The sequence below is a fragment of the Salvelinus namaycush genome, chromosome 20, assembly GCF_016432855.1.
Source record: "Salvelinus namaycush isolate Seneca chromosome 20, SaNama_1.0, whole genome shotgun sequence".
In the NCBI taxonomy this organism is placed as follows: domain Eukaryota; kingdom Metazoa; phylum Chordata; class Actinopteri; order Salmoniformes; family Salmonidae; genus Salvelinus; species Salvelinus namaycush.
In genome coordinates this window covers 21,034,679-21,062,011 of record NC_052326.1, presented here as the reverse complement: position 1 = coordinate 21,062,011, position 27,333 = coordinate 21,034,679, and the positions used below count along the sequence as shown (strand labels likewise).

At 44.1% G+C, this 27,333-nt stretch overlaps 2 protein-coding genes across 3 annotated transcripts in view; both read right to left on the bottom strand.

Moving 5' to 3' along the window:
• The window catches only part of LOC120064692 (membrane-associated guanylate kinase, WW and PDZ domain-containing protein 3-like), a 143,770-nt gene extending 133,156 nt beyond the window's left edge, over positions 1-10,614 (bottom strand). Inside the window, exon 1 of the mRNA XM_039015313.1 lies at positions 9,736-10,614. Within this exon, the coding sequence (XP_038871241.1) occupies positions 9,736-10,042 (307 nt within the window). The 5' untranslated portion in view covers positions 10,043-10,614. The remainder of the gene's footprint in view (positions 1-9,735) is intronic.
• Positions 10,615-16,789: 6,175 nt separating this feature from the next.
• On the bottom strand, positions 16,790-26,780 carry LOC120065117 (leucine-rich repeats and immunoglobulin-like domains protein 2). Of its 2 annotated transcripts, XM_039015847.1 has the most exons (17): positions 26,096-26,780; positions 25,743-25,817; positions 25,391-25,525; positions 25,082-25,225; positions 24,759-24,902; positions 24,488-24,631; positions 24,095-24,238; positions 23,091-23,171; positions 22,917-22,988; positions 22,646-22,714; positions 22,357-22,520; positions 21,200-21,511; positions 20,756-21,037; positions 20,056-20,649; positions 19,723-19,863; positions 19,256-19,555; positions 16,790-19,018 (listed from the first exon to the last, which is right to left on the bottom strand). In XM_039015847.1, the coding sequence occupies exons 1-17, from the start codon at positions 26,281-26,283 to the stop codon at positions 18,786-18,788; spliced, it is 3,222 nt and encodes a 1,073-aa protein (XP_038871775.1). In that variant the 5' UTR covers positions 26,284-26,780; the 3' UTR covers positions 16,790-18,785. The 2 variants fall into 2 exon arrangements, with proteins under 2 accessions (XP_038871775.1, XP_038871776.1); XM_039015848.1 differs by lacking the exon at positions 25,391-25,525 and having other exon boundaries at positions 26,096-26,779.
• Positions 26,781-27,333: the final 553 nt, after the last annotated feature.

Genomic DNA, 27,333 nt, shown 5'->3' with positions numbered 1-27,333 from the left:
TTCTGACAGGCTCACGTGTCCCTCTGTTGCACGGATGCTGGTGATTAGTATTAGTGGCCTGCTGGTGGTAGACTGAACGAGGATGTGACAAACATGCTATTTGTAGAGGATTAGTTTGACATACTGGGCCCATCACCTGCTGCTAGGAACACAACCCAAGCCCTATCATATGTGTAAAGCGTTCCAAAATCCTGATGCCAAGAAGCATATAACTGTACTGGGCCTGCAGGAACTTTTCACATCATGTTGACTGATGTACATATCTAGGCTACTAAGCTCTACTTCTCCGATGTCAATATTGCCTGGAGTTCTCTGTGCCACTGCTGACATATTTTGGGAGACTGGCTAGCTCAGCTCTCTACTCTCTCTCCAACTAGAGCAGGAGCCAGATGTTTCTGCCTAACCAGAGGGCCTCTCAGCTTGTGTTCCCTCTCCAGTTTTCTGGCAAGCGACCGACCCACACAAATCTCATTCCGATGACAAAGCAGGGCCTGTCAAGAGGAGGACTCTATCGAGACTGGAGAGCCACTTCCCAGATATGAGTTGTGCATTAGCGCGATTAACCCACGCCCACCATCTCCATTGCATACCATTACAGGGCGCAGGATTGGATCCACTTGGGCCTGCTGAGTGGCGCAGTGGTCTAAGGCACTGCAGCGCAGTGCTAGCTGTGCCACTAGAGATTCTGGGTTTTGAGTCCAGGCTCTGTCGTAGCCGGCCGCGACCGGGAGACCCATGGGACAGCACACAATTGGCCCAGCGTCGTTCGGGATAGGGGAAGGTTTGAACAGCAGGGATGTCCTTGTCCCATCGCGCACTAGCGACTCCTGTGGCGGGCCGGGCACAGTGCACAATGACACGGTCGCCAGGTGTACGGTGTTTCCTCCGACACATCGGTGCGGCTGGCTTCCGGGTTAAGTGGGCATTGTGTCAAGAAGCATTGCGGCTTGGTTGAGTTGTGTTTCGGAGGACGCACGGCTCTCGGCATTCGCCTCTCCCGAGCCTGTACGGGAGTTGCAGCGATGAGACAAGACTGTAAGTACCAATTGGAAACCATGAAATTGGGGAGAAAAAGGGGTAAAAAAAATACAAATAAGGATTGGATACACTCACGTTCCTCTATACTGGTGTATTCTGCAGGTAATGTGAAATATGGTTACGTGTGTAAAAGACAGAGAGCCAGGCTGATCCACTGCCTTCAGCACACTCATTAGAGGGACCCACTGTAGACAGACACAGCATGCACACCATTACATAGATTCTCTATTGAATAATAGCACACATCACAGGAGGTTGGTGGCACCTTAATTGGGGAGAACGGGCTCCTGGTAATGGCTGGAGTGGAATCAGTGGAATGGTATCAAATACACTGCTCAAAAAAATAAAGGGAACACTTAGACAACACAATGTAACTCCAAGTCAATCACACTTCTGTGAAATCAAACTGTCCACTTAGGAAGCAACACTGATTGACAATACATTTCACATGCTGTTGTGCAAATGGAATAGACAACAGGTGGAAAGTATAGGCAATTAGCAAGATACCCCCAATAAAGGAGTGGTTCTGCAGGTGGTGACCACAGACCACTTCTCAGTTCCTATGCTTCCTGGCTGATGTTTTGGTCACTTTTGAATGCTGGCGGTGCTTTCACTCTAGTGGTAGCATGATACGGAGTCTACAACCCACACAAGTGGCTCAGGTAGTGCAGCTCATCCAGGATGGCACATCAATGCGAGCTGTGGCAAGAAGGTTTGCTGTGTCTGTCAGCGTAGTGTCCAGAGCATGGAGGCGCTACCAGGAGACAGGCCAGTACATCAGGAGACGTGGAGGAGGCCGTAGGAGGGCAACAACCCAGCAGCAGGACCGCTACCTCCGCCTTTGTGCAAGGAGGAGCAGGAGGAGCACTGCCAGAGCCCTGCAAAATGACCTCCAGCAGGCCACAAATGTGCATGTGTCTGCTCAAACAGTCAGAAGCCGACTCCATGAGGGTGGTATGAGGGCCCGACGTCCACAGGTGGGGGTTGTGCTTACAGCCCAACACCGTGCAGGACGTTTGGCATTTGCCAGAGAACACCAAAAACACCACTGGCGCCCTGTGCTCTTCACAGATGAAAGCAGGTTCACACTGAGCACATGTGACAAACGTGACAGAGTCTGGAGACGACGTGGAGAACGTTCTGCTGCCTGCAACATCCTCCAACATGACCGGTTTGGCGGTGGGTCAGTCATGGTGTGGGGTGGCATTTCTTTGGGGGGCCGCACAGCCCTCCATGTGCTCGCCAGAGGTAGCCTGACTGCCATTAGGTACCGAGATGAGATCCTCAGACCCCTTGTGAGACCATATGCTGGTGCGGTTGGCCCTGGGTTCCTCCTAATGCAAGACAATACTAGACCTCATGTGGCTGGAGTGTGTCAGCAGTTCCTGCAAGAGGAAGGCATTGATGCTATGGACTGGCCTGCCCGTTCCCCAGACCTGAATCCAATTGAGCACATCTGGGACATCATGTCTCGCTCCATCCACCAACGCCACGTTGCACCACAGACTGTCCAGGAGTTGGCTGATGCTTTAGTCCAGGTCTGGGAGGAGATCCCTCAGGAGACCATCCGCCACCTCATCAGGAGCATGCCCAGGCGTTGTAGGGAGGTCATACAGGCACGTGGAGGCCACACACACCACTGAGCCTCATTTTGACTTGTTTTAAGGACATTACATCAAAGTTGGATCAGCCTGTAGTGTGGTTTTCCACTTTAATTTTGAGTGTGACTCCAAATCCAGACCTCCATGGGTTGATAAATTAGATTTCCATTGATAATTTTTGTGTGATTTTGTTGTCAGCACATTCAACTATGTAAAGAAAAAAGTATTTAATAAGAATATTTCATTCATTCAGATCTAGGATGTGTTATTTTAGTGTTCCCTTAATTTTTTTGAGCAGTGTACATCAAAAACATGGGATGTTTTTCAAAATGGATACTACCGCGCTCCGAGCAGGCAAAATTTAAGCATGTGAGGGTCAAATTATGAGAAACGGAGCACGGAGGGCACTTCTTGAATGCGTACTCCATTTGTACATATTTTGAAGCATTCATCGATGCAAGCTTCAATGGAAAGTATGCAAAGAAATATGACTCAACCACATAAAAAATGATGCAACATTTCTTGAAATCAATGGCAGCCATTATTCTAGTTGAAGTGAGAGAAAATAAACTCCGACTTCGGAATGAAATGTTGCCTATTCACATCTCATATGTTGGCTGACTACAATATTTTATCTTGATACGTTAATAAATACATGCTGTGTTAATATTGGCATGTTAATCTGCCTACGTACTGTAGATCGTAGGCCCATAACTAGTTAATAGGGCTAACTGGCTAGATACTACTGTTAGCTAGCCACAAAGAATTGTTAGCTAGCATACCCACGAAGAATTTACATCTATCTTGCATAATATTAGTTTTAGGTCATAGTTTTTGGTCACTATATGGATAGCTACATTATTACGATTCACGTATAGCTAGCTGATAGTTATGAACTAAAACGGTTGCTTTGTGTACAGTGGCAAAGAAAAAGTATGTGAACCCTTTGGAATTACCTGTATTTCTGCATAAATTGGTCATAAAATGTAATCTGATCTTCATCTAGGTCACAACAATAGACAAACACAGTCTGCTTAAACTAATAACACCAAACAATTTTACATTTTCATGTCTTTATTGAACACACCGTCTAAACATTCACAGTGCAGGGTGGGAAAAGTATGTGAACCCTTGGATTTAATAACTGGTTGACCCTCCTTTGGCAGAAATAACCTCAACCAAACGTTTTCTGTAGTTGCGGATCAGACCTGCACAACGGTCAGGAGGAATTTTGGACCATTCCTGCAATATTCTTGGGATGCCTGGTGTGAACTGCTCTCTTGAGGTCATGCCACAGCATCTCAATCGGGTTGAGGTCAGGACTCTGACTGGGCCACTCCAGAAGGCGTATTTTCTTCTGTTGAAGCTATTCTGTTGTTGATTTACTTCTGTGTTTTGGGTCGTTGTCCTGTTGCATCACCCAACTTCTGTTGAGCTTCAATTGGCAGACAGATAGCCTAACATTATCCTGCAATGACTTGATAAACTTGGGAATTCATTTTCCCGTCGATGATAGCAAAGCAGCACCACACCATGATGCTCCCTCTACCATACTTTAAAGTTGGGATGAGGTTTTGATGTTGGTGTGCTGTGCCTTTTTTTCTCCACACATAGTGTTGTGTGTTCCTTCCAAACAACTCAACTGTAGTTTCATCTGTCCACAGAATATTTTGCCAGTAGCGCTGTAAAACATCCAGATGCACTTTTGCGACGTTCAACAATGTTTTTTTGTACAGCAGTGGCTTCTTCCATGGTGTCCTCCCATGAACCATTCTTGTTTAGTGTTTTACGTATCGTAGACTCGTCAACAGAGATGTTAGCATGTTCCATCAGGACTACCTGGCCTGATGACTCCTTGCTGTCCCCAGTCCACCTGGCCGTGCTGCTGCTCCAGTTTCAACTGTTCTGCCTGTGGCTATGGAACCCTGACATGTTCACCGGACGTGCTACCTGTCCCAGACCTGCTGTTTTCAACTCTCTAGACAGCAGGAGCGGTAGAGATACCCTGAATGATTGGCTATGAAAAGCCAACTGACATTTACTCCTGAGGTGCTGACCTGCTGCACCCTCGACAACCACTGTGATTATTATTATTTGACCCTGCTGGTCATCTATGAACATTTGAACATCTTGGCCATGTTCTGTTATAATCTCCACCCGGCACAGCCAGAAGAGGACTGGCCACCCCTCATAGCCTGGTTCCTCTCTAGGTTTCTTCCTAGCTTCTGGCCTTTCTAGGGAGTATTTCCTGGCCACCGTGCTTCTACACCTGCATTGCTTGCTGTTTGGGTTTTTTGGCTGGGTTTCTGTACAGCACTGTGACATCAGCTGATGTAAGAAGGGCTTTATAAATACATTTGATTTGATTCCAGAGATTTTGGTAATTCTTTAGCTGACACTCTACGATTCTTCTTAACCTCATTGAGCATTCTGCGCTGTGCTCTTGCAGTCATCTTTGTAGGATGGCCACTCCTATGGAGAATAGCAACAGTACTGAACTTTCTCCATTTATGGACAATTTGTCTTACCGTGGACTGATGAACATAAAGGCTTTTAGAGATACTTTTGTAACCCTTTCCAGCTTTATGTAAGTCAACAATTCTTAATCTTAGGTCTTCTGAGATCTCTTTTGTTCGAGGCATGGTTCACATCAGGCAATGCCTCTTGTGACTAGCAAACTTAAATTTTGTGGGTGTTTTTTATAGGGCAAGGCAGCTCTAACCAACATCTCCAATCTTGTCTCATTGACTGGACTCCAGATTAGCTGACTCCTGACTCCAATTAGCTTTTGGAGAAGTCATTAGCCTAGGGGTTCACATAGTTTTTCCAACCTACACTGTGAATGTTTAAATGATGTATTCAATATAGACAAGAAAAATACAATAATTTGTGTGTTATTAGTTTAAGCACACTGTGTTTGTCTATTGTTGTGACTTAGTTGAAGATCAGATCAAATTTGATGACCAATTTATGCAGAAATCCAGGTAATTCCAAAGGGTTCACATACTTTTTCTTGCCACTGTATATCTCTATTGCCATTGTCCTGGAAGATGGTTCAGAGAATGGGTAAGTCCATATGTTAATAGGGCTAACTGGCTAGCTGGCCACGAAAAATGTACATCTACCTTGCATCACATTAGTTTTAGGTCATTTTTGTCTGTTTAACTAGCTGGAGAGCTAGATTATTACAATTAACATATCTAGCTGATAATTATGAAGTAAAATGTTTGCTTTGTGTATCTCTTGTTTTGTCTATTGTTGCTATTGTCCTGGCTAGAAGAAGGTTCAGTGAATGGGGAGGTGAAGGGTGAGATAATACAGTAGGGGGAGTGCGAGTCCTTCTCAAATGTAATGTTTTATGCGTTCTTCACACTCTTGTCCTCACAAGAACGTCCTCAAGAGAAAGTCGTCAGAGAATGCACTTGGAGCATGAGAGTGTGGAGCACGGTAGTATGCATATTTAGAAACACCCATGGTTTCCATGTGTTTGATGCCATTCCATTCGCTCCTTTTCAGCCATTATTATAAGCCGTCCTCACCCTCAGCAGCCTCCACTGGCACACATGCCACCTAACATAGGTTCTAGCCTTTGGCTCTCTGTGCATTTTTACATAAAGTGGGTTATATGTGTGTGAGGGATGCCTAATGGCAGCTCATTGGTGTAGATGATGCATTAAATAGTAGAAGCAGGCTGAGGCCTTCTTTAGCTCCATGACTACAACTTCCATGGAGACTCCTCCTGTCCTCTCACAATGCCTCCTCAGTCACACTCCTCCATATGAGCACCACAAGGCCTAACAAGGCCTGTCTTCACCCATGCTCTACCAATGTTTTCCAGCACAGCTTCACCCTACTACAGTAGCTACTTTAACCAACATGTAGGCAGGATTCAACCCTTCTCAACCCTTCTCAAACAGCCTAATTCATACTCAGAGGTGTTCACACACAACAGTGATTCATACTACACTCCCAACTCCTCCTCCTAGCTCTTCCTCTCAGCTGTCAGCAGATAAAAGAAGTCCACCAGCTCCAGGTTCCAGGGGAGAGAGAGTAGAGGATCCTGGGAACAGCAGCAGTAGAACATCTAGTGCACCAATCTCTGTCAGCTCCCTCTGCTCTCCCCTCTGCTCTCCTGGTAACAGCTGATCCTCCAGGCCCATCGCCACCACACCACCCTGTACCGCACCGCCCCCCCATCAGCGTGGAGGCAGTAACACTCACTGCCTCAATAATGCAAGAGATGTGAATTAAACATGAGCTTACCGTGCAGGAAACACTGTGTGCGCATGTGTGTGCATCTACGTGCGCAAAGACAAAACACACAGGCGCACGGCGCGAGTGTACACACACACATACTATTATAGCATATAATTACATATACATATCATACAAAAAGCTGTTTAATATGAGAGTTTTGACCTTTACGGCAGCAAGTACAGTTCTAAGGAAGAGCCTCCACAAGACAGTTTAAGGCCTCACTGTGACCCGTCATATGTATGACTGATACAATTCACGGACTGGTAAAGAGTTAACTCAGGTCGTTGTTGTTGCTGCTGGTGATGGATGAATTTGAAGTAGAAGGTGATGAGGAATATTGCCATCACTACAAGCTTAAGAACAAAAACAGCATAGTGTGGGAGTTGAGCCTAGATCCAAAGGCTGAGCTGATTCCTTCTCCCTCCCATGCCCTTTATTAATCATCCTTGGTTAGTGGGGCATAGAGTGTGGTGCGAGGAGCTTTAAGTCGTGCAGTGGACATACACACACTCACACACACTCACTCTCCCAAACATAACTGATCTTCAGGGCTACTGGCCTGGAGGCCTAAGACTCAGATGCTACTGCAACCTTTCCACAGTCTCAGTTGTTGTTTAGATATTCCAGTTCAAATACACAACAACAAGAGAGTCATCTCCTTCCCCTATACCAGATAAACAGACAGCCAACCTTCCAGCCTGGCTGACCCGTGAGGCCCTACTCCTCAGAGTGCATACAGACTGCAGAAACCAGGGTTCCAATAGGATCATAAGAAAGGAACTCATGAAACCAGCATATAGCCCTTAAAACTTCTTAAGACTAGGGGGCGACATTTTCACTTTTGGATGAATTGGTGCCCAAATTAAACGGCCTCGTACTCTGTCCTACATCATATGATATGCATATTATTATTACTATTGGATAGAAAACACTCTGAAGTTTCTAAAACTGTTTGAATTATATCTGTGAGTAAAACAGAACTCATATGGCAGGCAAACTTCCAAACAGGAAGTGAAAATTCTGAAATGGGTCGCTGTGAAAGGCATCGCCTATTCAATTGCCTTATATTTATGGATCTGTATGCACTTCATACGCCTTCCACTAGATGTCAACAGGCAGTAGAACGTGGAATGAAGCGTCTAGCCTGATGCGGGACCGAATGAGAGCCTTTGGAGTGACAGGTCAGGCATATTGCCAGTTCTTGGCCACGCACACTACGCATGTGATGTCCTTGTCTGCAATGCGTTAGATAGACATGAAGAAATGCTCCGTCTGGGACGTTATTGGATATATATGAGAAAAACATCCTGAAGATTGATTCTCAACTGAGTTTGACCAGTTTATTCGATTTGTAATATCACTTTTTGAAGTTTTCGTTCATTAGCGTAAAGTTCTATGGACACGTGAACTACACATGCTAGCCAAAGTTGCTAATTCGACAGAAGTAACGGACATTATAAAACAAAAAAACGATTTATTATGGAACTAGGATTCTTGGCACTGCATTCTGATGAAAGATCATCAAAGGTAAGGGAATATTTATGATGTAATTTCGTATTTCTGTTGACTCCAACATGGCGGAGAATGGCTGAGCGCTGTCTCAGATTATTGCATGCTGTGCCTTTTACTAAAGTTATTTTTTAAATCTAACACAGCGGTTGCATTAAGAACCAGTGTATCTTTAATTATATGTTAAACATGTATCTTTCATCAAAGTTTATGATGAGTATTTCTGTATTTCACATGGCTATCTGTAATTACTTTCGCTATTTTGGAGCCATTTCTGAACATGGCGCCAATGTAAAACCACGATTTGTGGCTATAAATATGCACATAATCGAACAAAACATAAATGTATTGTATAACATGATGTCATATGACTGTCATCTGGTGAAGTTGTTCAAAGGTTAGTGATTAATTTTATCTCTATTTGTGGGTTTTGTGAAAGCTATCTTTGCTGTGAAAAAATTGCTGTGTTTTTTGGGATATGGTGGTGAGCTAACATAAATATCTTGTGTTTTCGCTGTAAAACTTTTTAAAAATCGAACATGTTGGCTGGATTCACAAGTTGTTTATCTTTCATTTGCTGTATTGGACTTGTGATTTCATGAAATTATATTATATCCCTGTGGCGCTAGGCTAGGCTAGTCAGTGTTTCTGATGACAGTTATCCCGGATCCGGGATGGGTGGTCCAGAGAGGTTTTAAGAGGCAGAGGTAAGGACCATGTCCGTGGAGGGGGTTAAATGACAGACATCACTGTTTGAGGTCATGTCATATCAATGGCAGATGTGCATCTGTCAAATTACTTGCCATGCCACTCCCATCACAACCAGCAATGTGAGTGGCATTGGCATTTATCAATAACACAATGCAAAGGGGATTTCTCTGAGGGCATAAGAACATTAAGTCAGACTTGACCAACGCCCAAAGCCGAATGAGGTATGTGATGAGCCCCAGCAAGTGATGGACACTGACTCCTCCACACAATTCTTGTGTAGTCATTCAACAAATACACTACAACACATTCAACAAAGGGCACTACATTGTGTTATTGCAGGGTAGCTAGAATAAGCTGTATAATAACCTTGCACTATAAGTATGCACATTCATTCTCTGAGAAAAACAGGGTTAGAATAAATGGTAAATACCCCCATAAAATATATGTACTTACTACAGGACATCTACACAGGGTATTGGTAGACTACTCTACAACTGGTAGTTGGTAGTTGGTAGACTACTCTGGCATAGAGCGTATGTTAATGTCAAGCGAGGCCAAATTTGCATATCAAATACTTGATGTAAAATGGCACAAAAGTTAGAGGAAAACGAGGGCGCACCTGGTTTGACAGTCTTCAAACGAATGGGCTCCCGAAAGTGGCGAATGACTGCATGCGTGTCGCGGTTTGTAAGTCCACTGATGGGGGTTCCGTTGATCTCCAACAAAACATCCCCAAAATAGGGCATTCTCCCGACGTGGCACACCATCACATCCAACTTCATCTGGCCCAAGTAAGGGAACTCTCCGTGTTCGGCACCCCCCAGCACCTCCACCACATTGCCGAATTCTCCGAGGCTTCCCCATGACACGGCACACTCCTGCACCTTGCTGGACCAATGTTTCTTCTTTTTCAGCGTTCTGGACATACTGTATCCTTTTGATGTTGTCTGTCACTGATCTGAAATTGTCTGTTTGGTTTTGCTTTGTTTCACAAGCACTAAAGCAGGAGCAAATATGGTCGAACAAAGATTTCTAATCTGGAGTTATTCCCTGGCTCTGGTCGGAGTTTCATTTCTCTGTTATAATTGATCATTCACTTTTGGGAGCCAGCCTGCGTCATGGATGAGGTATTCCCGGTAATGTGTAAATAAATGTAATATTGTCCAGGAATAACCACAGTAATCCTGGAGTAGCACCACTGTCAATAAAAATCAGTACGAGCACCCCAGTAGCTGGCTGTGCTACTGAAAGTATGTCCGTTGCAAAACTCCGAATGTTCTATGTGCGTAAAACAATAAACAAGAAAGCAATACAATGTCTAAATGAATGCATAAATGCGTGTTAGTCTCCCCATCACCCTATCAAAGGTTGTTTTTTCTTATTTCCTAAACCTTTGGCTGGAAGTTGTCAAAACAAGGTATCCACTCACCTCACCATACTGCGTGAGAGACAAATCTGCTCGGAGATTTAGAATCGTAAACCGTACAGTGCGTCAACGAGAGTGCCTTTATACCTGTGACTAGACTAACAGATAACGACGACACGAGCCGTTTTCTATCGCATCATTCACTTAATGGTCATTTAGTATCGTTCCAGGTGGTAGTTCGGATCCTACGCATTTTGATGTAGTGACAACCGCGACCCCATCCCTCCCCACAGGTTTAAACACACTTGGCACCGTGGTAGCACCAAGCGAGATGCGCGAATCCCGAAACGCCCAGATGTCACTGCGCGTCGTTCAACTCAACCTTTTCGACAGGCTCCATCCTTCGGTGTATTGTAGCAGAATGAACACTGAAAAGTCTTGCATACACAGTATAGTGGGTCACTTTTAGCAGGCTTATATAATAGTAGCCTACATAACTCAACTGTATAATAGCGTATAACCTTTGGTCAATACACAATTTGCCATATTGCACCCAAAATAACCACACACAAACATAAAACATAATCCAACGTATTAAAATAAAGGCTATAAACCTGGGGTCTTTACACTTTTGCCTGCCTCCCTGGCAAACAGGTGACCCAGGGACCCCCATCATATTTTAGCAGAATTATTTTCACGCCTTGTCTTACCAGGTGAATCATAATGACAAACTATTTTAAAATGAATAGATTTGGTAAATAGGTTTCCGTTATTTTCACCTCCCCACATTATAATTGGAGGTCACACTTTATTTGGATAGTCTGGATTGTCCATCTGTAGTTATACTATCTGTTGATAAACAAATGCTTGCTTGCTAAGTATATAGTTAGGGTTAGGATAAGGGTTAGTAGATAGTTGACATGTTACTGACAGTCTGTAGAGCATCTACAGATGGACTACCCAAATAAAGTGTTACCTAATTGGAAGATGACGTGTAAACTCTAACATAGCCTAGAAAGGTGACTCAAAACACATTTTGAGTAGCTGTTTAGCTGGTTAAAGGGGAAATAAACTCAAATCCATATTTAGGTATTTTTTACATTAGTCTAGTGTTAATACAGTCCCAAAATGTTTTTCATGTCAGCAGTCAAGATTTAGGACCTTCAAGAAGCAACGTGTCACATCATCATCTGTATCAACAGTGGAAAAATTTGTGGATTTTACCTTTAAACAAAAGTCAGCCATGTGTTTCAAAAATGTATGTCCAAGTCAAGAAAGCTTACCAGCAGCCAGTGGCACTTCCCGCACTGGTAGCCTATTCTTTTTCAAAGCAGATGTCAGATACCTCAGTGAGTATAATTTGCTTCAATGAGTGTCATTTGTATAATCATTCGAAAGAAGATATGCTCCTCTTTTCTACTGTAGTTATGTAATTCAAATATTTATTCTGTTGTTGCTAGCGATATTCGTACAAAATAGATGGAAAAAAATCCCCCCTGGTTGAATACCCCTGCTATAACAGTTTGTATAAACTACACATAGCCTCTTTATACATCCTTATTATCAAGTGTTACCAATATAGATATAAAAACATTTCTGCATGCTTTCTCTCAGTAGTTATTGCATGGAAGAATGATATGGGTGAAGATGAGTCCTGTGATAGATAACAGGGAACTTTAGAATTCCAAATATAGCCTACACGGTTGCTGTTAAAACGCATTCAAATTGGGAGACCAAATTGCTTATAATCCTTTACAAATTGTCTAATATTCTGTACACGTCTCCACAGTGCCACCCTCTGACTATTATATATCACTTCAACCCAGCAGAAGTGAGAGGTAAGGCATTAAAATTCATTCAATTAAAAATAATTTGTATACAGTAAATTCTGTTTAATCTGAGACTTTATTGCCCTTATTCCGTCTTCTCTGTGATACACAGATATTTGCCAAACTGACAGGGATAGTCCAATTCAACAGAAATAGTCCGAAATCAAATTGCTGGCATTACAATGTATCCCGAATTAACCTATTAATTGATGAGAATAGTCCAAAATTCCAGACTCACCCAGATAGTTATGAATTTACCCTCTGCAATGCAGACTATGCTGTGTGGCATGTTCCAAAGAGCTTGCATCTGCATACCATAATTTATCTGTATGAAATATAAAAGGGTGAGATCAGATGTGTGTTTGGCTAGTGAGATGATGCCACCCTAGACATTGTATTGAATAATTCATTGACTGATGGAGGGTGGTGAGCAGCACTGCCTTGATGATGCCTTTGATGAGGTTGAGGAAAAGATTCACACCCAGTTATGTTGTACAACCCTGCACACTTCAAAGCACTAAGACTCAAGGATTAGTCAAAAATCAGATAACCTTCTCCACATACGTTGTTCTATATCAGCATGATATGCCCTAAAAAGCGTCTGCATACGTAGGTTTGGTTTGCCGCAGAACTCAGCTAGGCGAAGCGAACGTCGGTTCCGAATTAATCTAAGAAATCAGGAAATCTAATTAATTAACGTTTTTGCCAAGGTCTTAGAATACGATGTTTGGTGCATTATTTCTCAAGTGAAAACATGTGCATGAAAACTAATCGTCTCTTGTTGAATGACAACTAACACTTCAGTGAAGTATCCCGTCCATAGTTCCCACTCAACTTGTTCTTTTGACTAATCACAGACGAAGGCTACCAAACCCCAAAAACTCTGCCGAACTCCAACGAACAAAAACGTCACAAAATTGTCATATTATGTGCGAACTGTTTCGAATGGGAAGGATGAAACAGGCTTAAAGCCAATTTATGCTTGATCTGTCAATGTGGTCGGAGGCTCCGTCTGACGCAATTGCGGAGCCTCTAGAAGCATGCAGAGGCCAAATTGAGCTCCATACCAAAGATTTTGTATAACTAAACCAAGATAGACAGCAGCTTGTCGTTTCCAATGGGAACAAATTAGTCATAGTGGGCAGAACAGGCGAGGTGGGCAGAGCCAAGCGATATCCTATTGGCGCTTTCTAGTACGCACTACTCCGTGAAGTGCGCATGTGCAATAACTCAATTTGCCTTTGCTCTCCTAAACAGCGTCATTTTTTAAAACTTTTGCAAAGTCTACCAAACTAGTCCACTCTGATCATAACATATTCTAGTTTTGGAAAAAGAAAACTGTATTGAGATCAAATGTTTAATTGATTAAAACATTTGCAGAATGTCGGCCAAAATACATCTCATTCGATCTTCTCCCACTGCTCGCCATATTTTGGTAGTGAGTGGAACCGCCAACCGGATGATTCACATTTATACATCCAGTGAAATATCTGTCTCGTTGTGCTATCTGTGTCCGTAGCACAGCACCATGCGCCTCCCATGATTGGTTGACGGTAGGTGGGGGCGATAAGTCCTGTATAAACACAAACTGACTTCCTTGACAACTTCCTTCACAACAGCTCTGCCTTGCTCTGCGAAGTGCAAGAAATATGAAGCAAGATGTTGCTTCAATATATCCACATAATTATCCTGCCTCATGATGCCATCTATTTTATGAAGTGCACTTCCTGCAGCAAAGCACCTCCACAATATGATGCTGCCAGCCCCGTGCTTCACGGTTGGGACGGTTTTCTTCGGCTTGTAAGAATCCCCCCTTTTCCTCCAAACATAACAATGGTCATTATGACCAAACTGTTCTATTTTTGTTTCATCAGACCAGAGGATATTTCTCCAAAAAGTACGATCTTTGTACCCATGTGCAGTTGCAAACCGTAGTCTGGCTTTTTTATGGTGGTTTTGGAGCAGTGGCTTCTTCCTTGCTAAGCGGCCTTTCAGGTTATGTCGATATAGGGCTCGTTTTTACTGTGGTTATAGATACTTTTTGTACCTGTTTCCTCCAGCATCTTCACAAGGTCCTTTGCTGTTGTTCTGGGATTGATTTGCACTTTTCGCACCAAAGTACATTCATCTCTAGGAGACAGAACGCATCTCCTTCCTGAGCAATATGTTGGCTACGTGGTCCCATGGTGTTTATACTTGCGTACTATTGTTTGTACAGATGAACGTGGTACCTTCAGGCGTTTGGAAATTGCTCCCAAGGATGAACCAGACTACAATTTTCTGAGGTCTTGGCTGATTTCTTTTGATTTTCCCATGATGCCAAGCAAAGAGGCACTGAGTTTGAAGGTAGGCCTTGAAATACATCCACAGGTGCACCGCCAATTGACTCAAATTATGTAAATTAGCCTATCAGAAGCTTCTAAAGCCATGACATCACTTCCTGGAATTTTCCAAGCTGTTTAAAGGCACAGTCAACTTAGTGTATTTAAACTTCTGACGCACTGGAATTGTGATACAGCAAATTATAAGTGACATAATCTGTCTGTAAAAAATTGTTGGGAAAATGACTCGTGTCATGCACAAAGTAGATGTCCTAACCGACTTTCCAAAACTATAGTCTGTTAACTACTCCACAAATTTCTTGTTGAAAAACAAGTTTTAATGACTCCAACCTAAGTGTATGGAAACTTCGGACTTCAACTGGGTGGAGGCCGGCTAGTGATGGCTATTTAGCAGTCTGACTGCCTTGAGATTGAAGCTGTTTTTCAGTGTCTCGGTCCCAGCTTTGATGCACCTGTACTGACCTCGCCTTCTGGATTATAGCGGGGTGAACAGTCCGTGGCTCGAGTGGTTGAGGTCCTTGATGATCTTCTTGGCCGTCCTTTGACACCAGGTGCTGTCGACATCCTGAAGGTCAGGCAGTGTGCTCTCGGTTGCCATACCAGACGGTGATACAACCTGACAGGAGGCTCTCAATGGTTCATCTGTAAAAGTTTATGAGGGTCTTAGAGGCCAAGCCACATTTCTTCAGCCTCCTGAGGTTGACGAGGCGCTGTCGCCCCTTCTTCACCACACTGTCTGTGTGGGTGGACCATTTCAGATTGTCAGTGATGTGTATGCAGTGGAACTTGAAGTTTTACACCTTCTCCACTGCGACCCCGTTGATGTAAATGGGGGCTTGCTCCCTCTGCTGTCTCCTGAAGCACCTTAGTTTTGTTGATGTTGAAGTTATTTTCCTGGCACCACTCCACCAGGGCCCTCACCTCCTCCCTGTAGGCTCTCGTCACTGTTGGTAATCAGGCCTACCACTGTTGTCGACTGCAAACTTGATGTTTGAGTTGGAGGCGTGCATGGCCACACAGTCATGGGTAATCATGGAGTACAGGATGGGGCTGAGCACACACCCTTTTGGGGCACGTGTTGAGGATCAGCGTAGTGGTGTTGTTGCCTACCTTCACTACCTGGGGGCGCCCTGTCAGGAAGTCCATGACTTAGTTGCACAGAGCTTAATGATGAGCTTGGAGGGTACTATGGTGTTGAAGGCTGAGCTGTAATCAATGAACAGCATTCTTAGTTATTTCTCTTGTCCAGTTGGGATAGGGCAGTGTGCAATGCGATGGCATCATCCGTGGATATACTGGGGCGGTATGAAAATTGCAATGGGTCTAGGGTGTTGGGTAAAGTGAAATTATCCTTAACTAGCCTCAAAGCACTTCATGACAGAAGTAGGTGCTACAGGGCAATAGTAATTTAGTTCAGTTACCTTTGCTTTCTTGGGTACAGGAACAATGGTGGACATATTTAAGCAAGTGGGGACAGCAGACTGGGATAGGGAGAGATTGAATATGTCCATAAATGTCCATAAACACTCCAGCCAGCTGGTCTGCGCTAGCTCTGAGGACGCGGCTAACTTGCGAGGGTTAACACGCTTTAATGTCTTACTCAAGTCGGCAAAGGAGAACGGAAGCTCACAGACCTCGGGAGCAGCCCGTGTTGGCGGCACTGTGTGATCCTCATAGTGGGCGAAGGTGAGGTTTAGCTTGTCTGGGAGCAAGACGGTGTCCGCGACGTGGTTGGTTTTCCCTTTATAATCCGTGATTGTCTGGAGTCCCTGCCACATACGTCTTGTGTCTGAGCCATTGAATTGCGACAACTTTCTCTATACTGATGTTTTGCCTGTTTGATTGCCTTACGGAGAGCATAAATGAATTGCTTGTATTCGATCATATTCCCAGTCACCTTGCCGTGGTTAAATGCGGTGGTTCGGCTGCCATCCATCCACGTTTTTTGGTTTCGTTAGGCTTTAAAATTGTCAGAGTGGGAACAACATTCCCTATACACTTCCTGATGAACTCAGTCACCGTGTCCATGTATATGTCAATGTTTTTCTCAGAGGCAACCTGGAACATGTCCCAGTCCGTGTGATCAAAACTTCTTTAAAGCCTATTTACACAAAATACATTTTAAACCACATCTGGTCAGAATTATCAGAATTATTATTTTAATTACAGCTACATTTCAAGAAACAAAATGTTCTTTATACATGCTTTACAGAATGTACAAGTAAGTCAAGATTCAAAAATACACTTGGCAAAATGCAAAACTTCAACAAGTCAGAAAACAAGCAGCATTGTAAATATTGCCAGAGCATTACTGCTGAACTTTGGTAGAATGACAAAAACAAGATGTTCTGAGAGCAACACAAAACAGACACGAAAACGTGTTGGTAAAAAGTGAGTCATAAATGTGTGATGGTTAAGCGATCAGCTACAATAACTACCTGCCTTAATTATCCAGCAGAGAGCGTAATCTGTGACCCCTATTTAAGCTAATATTGAATGCAGTGGCATGGGCTTGGAATGGTTTTGTACCAGATGCTTCTTCAAGCAATGCCACATGGAATGTCTCAAAAAGTTTTGATTCAAGCAGGAATGCGTTATGTAACAGTTAAATAAAGAGCATGTGACAAGAAACACTTATGTTTACGCAATGTGTTTTTATAGCCTACCCAAATCTACATTTTATTCTGAAGTATCCATGCTCCATTGCCAAAATGATTCAGTGATTTTATTTGAGGCAAGGAAACAGGTTTGTTTCTACATAAACACTGCAGACTTGATATAAAGAGAACTAGTATTAAAAGCCTTTGTTTAAGCTTGTTGAAATTAGTACCAACATTTATGGCCAAATCTTTCAGCAATGTTGTGGAAACCTCCCATATCAAGTTTGGATTCACCCAGGAGTAACTACAAAAATAATACTGACAGACATATATACATGCAACAAATAAAATAAAAACTTACTGCAGTTTAGGAATAAAATGATTCTGCTTAGGTCTTGAGGGACATAGTATTGAATAGATGAATGACCATATGTACACATACATATAATACATTCTTCACAGTCCAAAGGTAAAATCTGGTCAGTATCTAAGGTTGATGAAATTGGGGGTAAAGGCATATTATCCTTCTAGGAATCTAAAATGGCATGCACACTGCATAATAAAACATACCACCATGAGGTAAGTGCCTGTAAAATAATATTTTGAGGAAAATATGATCAGTGCATATAGGTGACGAGAAACCATACCTGATGGAGTGTTACTGAGAATGCCTGTTGAAAACCCTCTGATAGAACCATCATAAAGAGGCCACCGAAACCATGATTGTCAAATGTACAATACCGAATATTTTCTTTGTTTTGACAGTGCGCTTTCATACAAAAAAAAAAAAAAAAAATTGTTGGTACGACTGCCTCCATTTGACACACGGGAAAACAATCTGAGCTTAAGATACATTGATGAGAATAGGGGAAAATAATATTGCATATAGACACACCATGTCTGATGTCAGTCTCTGAGTTTGTATAATAGCAGACTGTTAGTCGATACAGATGGCTAGAGGTGGGATCCATTCAGTGAGGGTCCTTCTTGACCTATAGGCCGTTAGGTACGTACCACTCACTGCTGAACAAGCAACGACTGGGGTCTCTGGCCCCTCTAGTCCTGGACAAGAGAGCAGAGGTGGTCCTGGACTTGTACCTTAAATCATGAAGGCTGCTCCAACAAGTGACTGTAGAAATAATGTGGCAACTGCAAGTGTAAAGCACAACGCTCAGGAGATCCACCAACACTGCTGCCATTCCCTACTTCTGTACAGAGGACAGTGTTAGCACGTTTCAAACTTCTGATGTCTTAAAAATCAAAAAGGAAGCATCCAAAATGGCTCTTTGATGGATACATTCAGTTTCCTCCAGAAAGAGGGAGTGGGAGGAAAGGGAGGTGGAAAGGGAGGTGGTTAGTCACCTGTTCAGTCCTTTTTCAAATTCATAGGAACAAATTGTCTCTGCGTGATTGAAAGTAATGTAAACATACAAGAAAGCATTTTTGGCAGAAAGTGATACGTCTCTTTGGAGGTAGTGGCTGGAGCAGAGGACCAAGTGAGAGAGGATGGCCGGGTGTATAGGGAAGAGGCTTTATGTGGGGGAGTGGGTGTGCTCTTGAGGCTTAGTCCTATAAGAGGCACTTATGTGGTCCTGTGTGCTCTGGGAAAGTGAGGCATCCCCCTTTCCACTCCTCTCCTCTCCCCCCACACCAACTGAGGACACGTGGGGAGTCTTGTGCACATTCACTGGCTGCTGAGACAGACCTGGTTGGGGCACTGTAGACAGGTCCTCTCCTTTGCCCCAAAACAACCTGGAGGGAACATCTGCAGAGACCAAACATACATTATTACTCAACAAAAAGGGTTTGCATCCATAGGAGCTCATAGATTAGACTGTGCCAGAAAACTGACTTAAAATTAATGTCTGTCAGTTCACAGTATGTCTGAGGTCACTGTTAGATAACCCATCTGTGAAATCACTGTCTAAACACATCTCTGTGAGCTCATTGTTGACATGCATGCCACTGAGGTCAGATAGCCTGTCTGTAGCTGGTCTCTCACCGGTGCTGTAGTGTTGTTCTGGGGGGCTGAGGGCTGTGCTCAGCCTCTTGGTGAGGTCGTGGCTGGTGAGGAAGACTGAGGAGTCCTGGTTGTTGATGAGGCTCTCCAGGGCTGTGTCCTCATGCTGGGTGTGCTGCTCCCTGTAGGACTCCTTGGGAAAGTGGGCCATGATGCCTGACAGACTCTTGTCAAGGGAGTCATCCTCAGCCAGGTAGGCATAGGGGCAGTACTCCCGGGTTCGAGAGTAGATGTTAGCGTTGTCGTAGCAGTCCGAGCAGATGACCAGCGGCCCTGCACCACCTGTTGAGGACAGTCAACTATAAACTCTTACTCTGAAACAAATCCACACAATCTGATTGTGACAGACAGACCTTTCAACAAACTGTGCTGTAAAAGTGTTGTTTAGGAGATCAAGTTTTGTTGGTTGGTTGGTTGGTTGGTTGGTTGGTTCTAATGACTAAACCCACCTGTAGGCACCCCAGCCAGTCCCTCGCGAGGCTCCCCAGGATGGAAGCTGCTCCGTCCCGTAAACAGAGAGCCCACGCGGCAGTGTGGCATCCCGTTGGCCTCGGTGTCCACCTCGCTGCCTGTGTCACCATAACACACACCTGGACAACACACAAACATGATGGGGAACTCATCTTTCTGCTCACCAGTCAGGGGCCAGTCAGTTTACCAGTCAATCAAAATTTGAGCAAACTGTCTTTAGTGACAGAGTGCAAAAACAGAAAAAACATTGTAATGTCAACGGGCCTCAGATAAATGAGACTGAATCTAGGAAGTCAGTATAGTAAGGTTACCGTCAGTGCCCTTGTGGACGTAGCCGTTGGACAGTGGTGGCATGAGCTGTTGGTGGCTCCCTGCTTCAGAGTTGCTGTATCCCTCTTGAGGCTCTGACAGTGTGCGCTGAGAGGACAGGTAGCTGGGGATGTCTGCCGGCAGGTTCAGCTCATCTGTGTTGGTGATGCTGTAGTCCTCGCTCTTCCGACGCATGTGGTAGATGACGATGACCCAGACCAGCGAGGTGCCCACCACGCAGCAGACCACTACGATCACCACGATGCCCACCGTGGTCCAGCCGTCCTGATCGTAGCCGCCGGCCGTGTCACAGTTGGGCGATGGCGACACGCTGAGGTAGATGTGGCCGCGCTTCGTGCCCAGCGTGTTGGACATGATACATGTGTACTTCCCGGTGTCCGCCGGCCCCGTGTCCACAATGATGAGCAACTGGTTGGCAGCAGCAAAGAAGTGGCGCTCGGTAAGGACCAGGGGCCCGTCGTCCTTGGTCCAGTTGAGACGGGGCGCAGGGCTGCCCCCTGCGATACACTGGAGCACCGCCGTCTCCCCACGAGCTACTGTCCTGTCCTCCATGCGACGCATTAAGAACGGAGTTTCTGGGAGGAGAGAGATTTACATTTAACAATTACCAATCAAATTATGAACACATGATATAAAACTGTATGTATTGACCAGATAATTGATAATGAGATGGCAGTTTACCTAGCACAGTGAGTGTAGCGTTGGCTGACAGGCTTCCTGCAACATTCTGGGCTGTGCAGCTGTACACACCCATGTCCTCCGTCTTTACATTGGCAATGAAGAAGATGTCATCGTCAGGCATGACGTGTATCCTTCTCTCCCGGGCAGCAGGGAAGTCTGTGCCCCCGTCTTTCTGCCAGGCAATCTGGGGTGAGGGGTGACCCTCGGCGGCACATTCCAGTCTGGCCATGGTGCCTATACGGATGGTCAGATCCATGGGAGTCTTCAGGAAGGATGGTAGCTCTGAGAGAGGAAAGTAAGAAAAAAAGATTGAAATGCCTTGATATGGAAGCCCAACCATGCCAGCTCAAACTTAGATTAACAGCTCAATGCCAACCAAGGAACAAGTCATGATAACAGTTTGTAAATGTATAAAAACAACTTTAAACTTTAAAGCCTCCTCACCATTGACTGTGAGCTTGGCCCGGTTGGAGTAGTTGGCACCAAAATGGTTGGAAACTACACACTGGTAGCGTCCCTCGTCTGTGAAGTTGACGTTGAGCAGGTGCAGCACGGTGGTGTAGACCAACTCTCCCTCCTGGTAGCGGGCGTAGTTCTGCACCTCTGCATCATACAGCACCTCCCCGTCCTTCCTCCAGGCCGTGGTCATGGGGGAGTCACTGCTGCTGGACGCCAGGCAGCTCAGAGTCACATTGGTCCCACGCAGGGCAGTGGCAGTCTCAGGGTGCTCTGTGATCCGGGGCTTCGGGAAGTCATCTGTGGGATGATGAGTTAATTAAAAAACTTAAAGGTTCTGAGACACGTTGTGTGATAATTGTCCCAGTCAGTAGCTAGGTTTCCATCCAATTGGCGACAGATTATGTTGAATTTTGAATATTCGCCTGATTAAAGACTATATGCGCATTCTCCCAAAAGACAATGTGTTTTCATCAAATTGCAGATAAAAGGCTGTGCGTGATAACGTAGTGCACATACAATAACGTTTAAACTCTCCTGATGGTTTTATAAAGCAAATGTGCCCACTCTGGTTTTGGCACGTGCGCTCTAGCCAAAAGCTTGCAGACACGGTGTGGTTATAGCCAACATGTGATTATTAACGACAAAAGAGTGTGATCATTTCTATTTGACAAACGGCAGCCAAGCATCGATCATCATCACCAGAATCGTCACCAGAATAAAACCCTCAGTATTTACTGGAAAGGAGCATCAAGCTCGTCACCATGCACTTTCACCACCCGGTGAAGTCAATCATAACTTGTTTATTCTGTAGCCTAATAAACTGCCTGCTTTCCTGAGTCATAGTGGGAGGACCACACAAAATGTCATCACATAACTCCAAGTTTACTTCCATATGATGGTTATTATAACAATATTTGCGCATAAAAGCGTTTCCACCACCATTTCTCGCATGAGATTTCATTATCCCGTATGTCTCAATTTTACCGACAAAAAGATCCCACTAATTTGCTGTTTCCATCAGGCCTGTTGTGAAATGTTTTATCTGACATGTACTTTACTCACATAGAAAGGTTGGATGGAAACCTGGTTAGTGAGATCTGGTCCAGACTAAATACAGCAGGGTAGGTAGCTAGGTGACTAACCACAGACGAGCTCCTCCAGGCTGACAGACACAACGTTGCGGCCCAGCAGGCTGGCAGGGTGGGCACACATGACTGAGACAGACTGCAGGAAGTGGTTGTCAGTCAACCACGGGCCCAGCCAATGCAGCTGGCAGTCACAAAGCAGGCTGCTAGTGTTCAGGACACTGAGGACAGGACATACAGCCACAATATTATGAAATGATTCAAGCGTTCTTTAATTTGTAAATATTGTAGCCTCTGCTACAAGGACTCAAGACCACCACCTCAGACATTAGTAGGTCCTACTTACAACACTTTCAGCTTCATGTGAGACAAAGAATCAGGGTGGATGGACATGATCCCATTCTTGCTCAGGTCTCTGTTGGCAAAAATAAATATGAATGAAGTGCTGCGCTAGCATCATGACATTATCATTGGTTTCCTATGATACTAGCGCAATAAAACAGCTGCACTGGGGTAATCAGAACCATCTCCTGTCTCGGTCTTGAAGTGATAGCTGCTGAATCGTCTGTTAATGGAGACCAACCATCTCGGAGTGGGTTTGCTGTAGTGGTACTTACAGGTGCTCAAGCTCCTCCAGACCCTCAAAGGCCTTCTTTGTGATAGATTTGATCTTGTTCTGCTGGAGAATCCTGGGGGATAAACAGTCTCAGATGAAATATGCCTACAAATATTCTGCTGATATCAGTATCCATAGCAACAAAATTAATATATATTATGCAGAATGCCCTTACAAGGTGTTCAGTTTCTTCATTCCAACAAACACACCAATGGAGTCCTCAATGGCCCAAGAGATTTCATTATCCCGTATGTCTCTGAAATGCAAACAGAAATACAGTATGTAAAAAAAAAAATACTTTCCCCAGAATCAGAAGCACAAAGCTCACTGAGCCTCTTTGCTTGATGAGAGAATTGTCTAAACCAATTTGATTAATTTGGCAAATGTGAAGCGGAATACTTTACAGAGTGTCATAGCTCAGTGCTCCTGCAGTTCTGATGAGGGGATTAATTGGCTGCGTTTAGCATTTAACGGTTCACGGGTCCTTCTAAAACCCGCAGAGGGCTTGTGTTCACAGGACGGGTCATGGGCGCTTTTGTTTCTCCTTCCTCATGCCTGGGTGGCTCTCAAAAGGGCCTTAACCCTCTAATTCCCCCTGCCACATAGGGCCCAGGGAGGTGTGCTGAACCCGAGCCCTGACCTCCCTCTCTTTGCAGCTCAATGCCTTCTTGGAACTCAGCACATCAATTGTGTTAGTGCCCCTTCTCTTCCCAGAGCGATTTTGCAAAGTATTTGGTTAATTGAGCCAATCTACTGGCTGGAGGCAGCATTCACTATTTATTTTGTACTCAACATTATTCTTCCTGTCTCAGAGGTCTTTAAAAACAATTATGAGTTGTCTATGTTTGTCATTATTGCATTAAACACTACACAGTCCAACTAAGCAATGGAAAGAGTGGTTCTATACTACAGGCAAAGACATGACGATGAGAACATGAAGGTGCTAGTTACTATACTACAGTTTAGTGGTCTACCATTCAACAGTCTAATAGACTAATAAACAAAACCAAAGCCAGGACAAATCAACAAAAACAAAAAAACAATACACAAACCTGTTGTTTGCAGCCTTCATCAGAATGCAGAGGTGCCAAAAACATGTCAGTGTTTATTGTGTTATGTGAATGCATAATGAGTGAATGAATGGCACAGGTTTTTAAGAGTGAGGTGTGACATCCTTACAGTGAGCGCAGATTGGCCAGGCTGCTGAAGACTCCCTCTCCCAGGTGGCTGACCGAGTTATCTCCCAGATTCAGGTTCTCCAGAAGACCCAGTCCACTGAACGCTGTCTCCTCCAGCCGGGTCAGGTGGTTGAAGGACAGATCTCTAAGGAGGACATCCACAGGAGACAAGCTTGGACAATGGTCTTGTGCAATCACACTTTACTAAAACATCCTGGCCCCTTAAGAATCAGCATGAATACATGTGAAACATAAAATGATCTGCAATACACTCTCCCCAAGTCCCAACTAGATATTGGTCCTTCAGCTTCATAAAAAGGGGTCAAAATGGCTCTTATGCATAAAATTTGCAGATTCACTCCCATGGGGATGGGGTTAGGTAGAGAACACTCACAGTTCCTCCAGCTTTTGGCAGAACTCCCAGGCGTCTGGTCGGATGATGCCGATGGCGTTCTGGCTGAACCGCAGCACACGCAGCATGTGCAGGCCATACAGCCAGCCTTTGTTGACCTCCGTCAAGTTGTTGTGCTCCAGCTCTCTGAATACATTAGAAAACAAAGGATGGGGTATTAAAAAGACAGGGTATCACAACTTAGTCCTACATGCATATAAACACATACTGTAATGATCGTTCTAATAGAAGACAATAAGGAAAAATAACTCACAGCTCCTCCATGTTGTTGAGCCCAAAGAAAGCACCATCCATCAGCTTAGTTATGCCATTCCGCTGCATCTTCAGTGATTTCAGTAAGTCCATCCCTTTGAAGGTCAGACTGTCCACTATCTTGATCTTGTTGCGCTTTAATTCCCTAGGGTAGTCAGACAGGCAGTTTAGAACCATTTCTTTTAACTACTTGAAAATAGTGCATCATCGAATCTGTGAAATCTAAAAATTCAGTCATGAAAGCAAACTTTTGAAAATAATTTCATATTTAACTGCTCATAATTACTACGGTAATGGATTGACTAAAGATGAAAATTAACGTACAGAAACTGCAGCTGGGGAAGCCTGAATACTTTGCAAGGCAGCAGTGTTATTCTGTTCCTGTTCAGCTTCAGGACCAGCAGGGAACTAGAGATGTTGTCAAAGCAGCCAGGTTCAAGGACACTGATCTTGTTATTGCTTAAATTCCTGGGAGATGCAGAAACACAAAATTAACAACCCAATGACAACAAGTACAGTAGAATGCCCTTCTGAGTAATGGCCAAAGACTGGGTTATGACTTAAATGACCAGCTCTTCCCTCATTAGAAGTAGTTTACTATAGTTGGAAAACAATGCTACAGGCAGGACCCACAAGTATTTCAGCTGCATTGGTGGGAAGGCTCCAGCCTTGATCTCTGAGATAGAGTTAGATGACAGATCAAGTGTCTCCAAGGAAATGTACAGCTGCAGCTGATGCATCCACAGTTCTGAGATCAGGTTGTGGACCCTGTGCACAATGATCAGTAATGTACATAATTATCAACATGGATCTACATGATGACACCATCAATGTGAACATGTGATGACCCAAATAAACCTTAGCTATGACTAAGGCCGGGAAGACAAATGATTCCTTTCTTTAACACTTCTCTATCATACTACAGGACATCTAGGAATCACATTGGTTATTGCAAGACTTAGAGGATAAATTTGTTTTGACTTACAATAAGAGTGTTGTGATGTTTGAGGTAACTTCTCCAAGGTATGGAACAGTTGTCAGATCATTGTGATTCATAGTGCTGAAAAGGAGATAGCATTATTTATTACATAAAGTTACAGGAGAATTCCATTGACACCTTTCAGGTAGTCCACTACAGTGGATGTAGCATTTGTCTTTGCATCTTTACAAGAAAAACTAAAATGATCACATCCAGATACTAGTATCGATTGAGTTAAACAACTGATATAGACTTAGCTCGCAAGCTAACAAGGCCAGGTGGCTTGCTAAGGAGCCACCACAGAGAACATGGGAAACCCACTGTTGCTTGTCAACAAACGAACTAGGCTAGCTACTTACAGATGAGTAATCCCGTGAGGTGGATCCAGAGGGGCCGAGGACAACCTTTTCCTATTGCAATCCAGGATTTGGATTTCGTCTGATCCCCTCATACAAGAGCACCGAGCAGGGCAGGAATCCACTTCCCAGCAGGCACTCAAACTCAACAACAAAATGAGGGCCGGGGGTCTGGGCCAGGCTTCCGCCATTTTAAAAGTCTAGCTAGCTAACTATCAATACCTACAGTACTGTAGCTACCCACTTTACGTCGCTCGCTTCTGACAGTTATGAAATATGTCTCAACCAACAGTACCAACCGATTCCTATAACTTGATATTAATAAAATAACCCCCCACTTTCACGAGTTGGGAAACCCATTTGTCGCATAACATCGGGAAAGTCTTTCTTCCAACTTGCGCAATGCATCCCACGTCCTACCACGGATTTTCCCCTTCGAATTTCCTTCCGCTTCCAATCTCAACACAACTCCTAGCTAGCTTTCGTCAAGTAACCAAGACCGTCGATGTTTCCACGGACCAAGTTAATTTTACATCGTATCAAACGGCTTTGGATCGTCCATAGTGTTCTAGCTAATTTACAACAATAAATCGCTAGTAGACATGATTTCCCCGACTTCTGTTTAATCGAAGGAACAACAAAGGCGTCTTGCGTTCAGTCGTCACTAGTTACCACAGCCACAAAGTCATTACTATCGTCTTCTTCTTCTATGATATCATGGCGGTCGGCAAACAATCGTTTAAGTGCATGCCGTCACATACTGTGCTGGAATGTACGATCAATCATGATCTGCCCAATTCTGTACTACCATGAAAATAAAATAAAATGTTCATTTCAACAGTAGCATCTGATACCCCCAATATCTATTTTGCCGTATCTACAATAACCTTCAACCTGGCATTTCTGCTTTCCACAACCCGAGTAGTATTGATAACCTTACCAATAAAAGCTATGAAGTCCACTTTATTAAGTGTCCTTTGACACCACACATTCATGAGTTCAAGATTTCTGAGCAGGTCTCCAAACCATGCCAGGACCAGTAGAAACATCATCCCAGACATTAGGCCCACTTACCACAGGAGTAGCCATAAAAGCACCATCATTCCACACTATAGTTCCACCGATCTGTCTTACAGCCTCTAGATACTATACATCATGACTAATTCTATATCGCTGAGCCTCTCTCTGCACCTGGCATCCACCAAATGATGCACTGTGTTCCCCCCCACACTTACAACACT

Excerpts from the sequence above, each read along its gene's own strand:
- LOC120065117 (XM_039015847.1), bottom strand. The coding sequence starts at position 26,283 with ATGGCGGAAGCCTGGCCCAGACCCCCGGCCCTCATTTTGTTGTTGAGT. Across the intron at positions 24,632-24,758 it reads CTCAACAACATGGAGGAGCT|AGAGCTGGAGCACAACAACT; the intron begins GTGAGTTATTTT and ends TAATGTATTCAG. Across the intron at positions 24,239-24,487 it reads TGCCAAAAGCTGGAGGAACT|AGATCTGTCCTTCAACCACC; the intron begins GTGAGTGTTCTC and ends TGTCCTCCTTAG.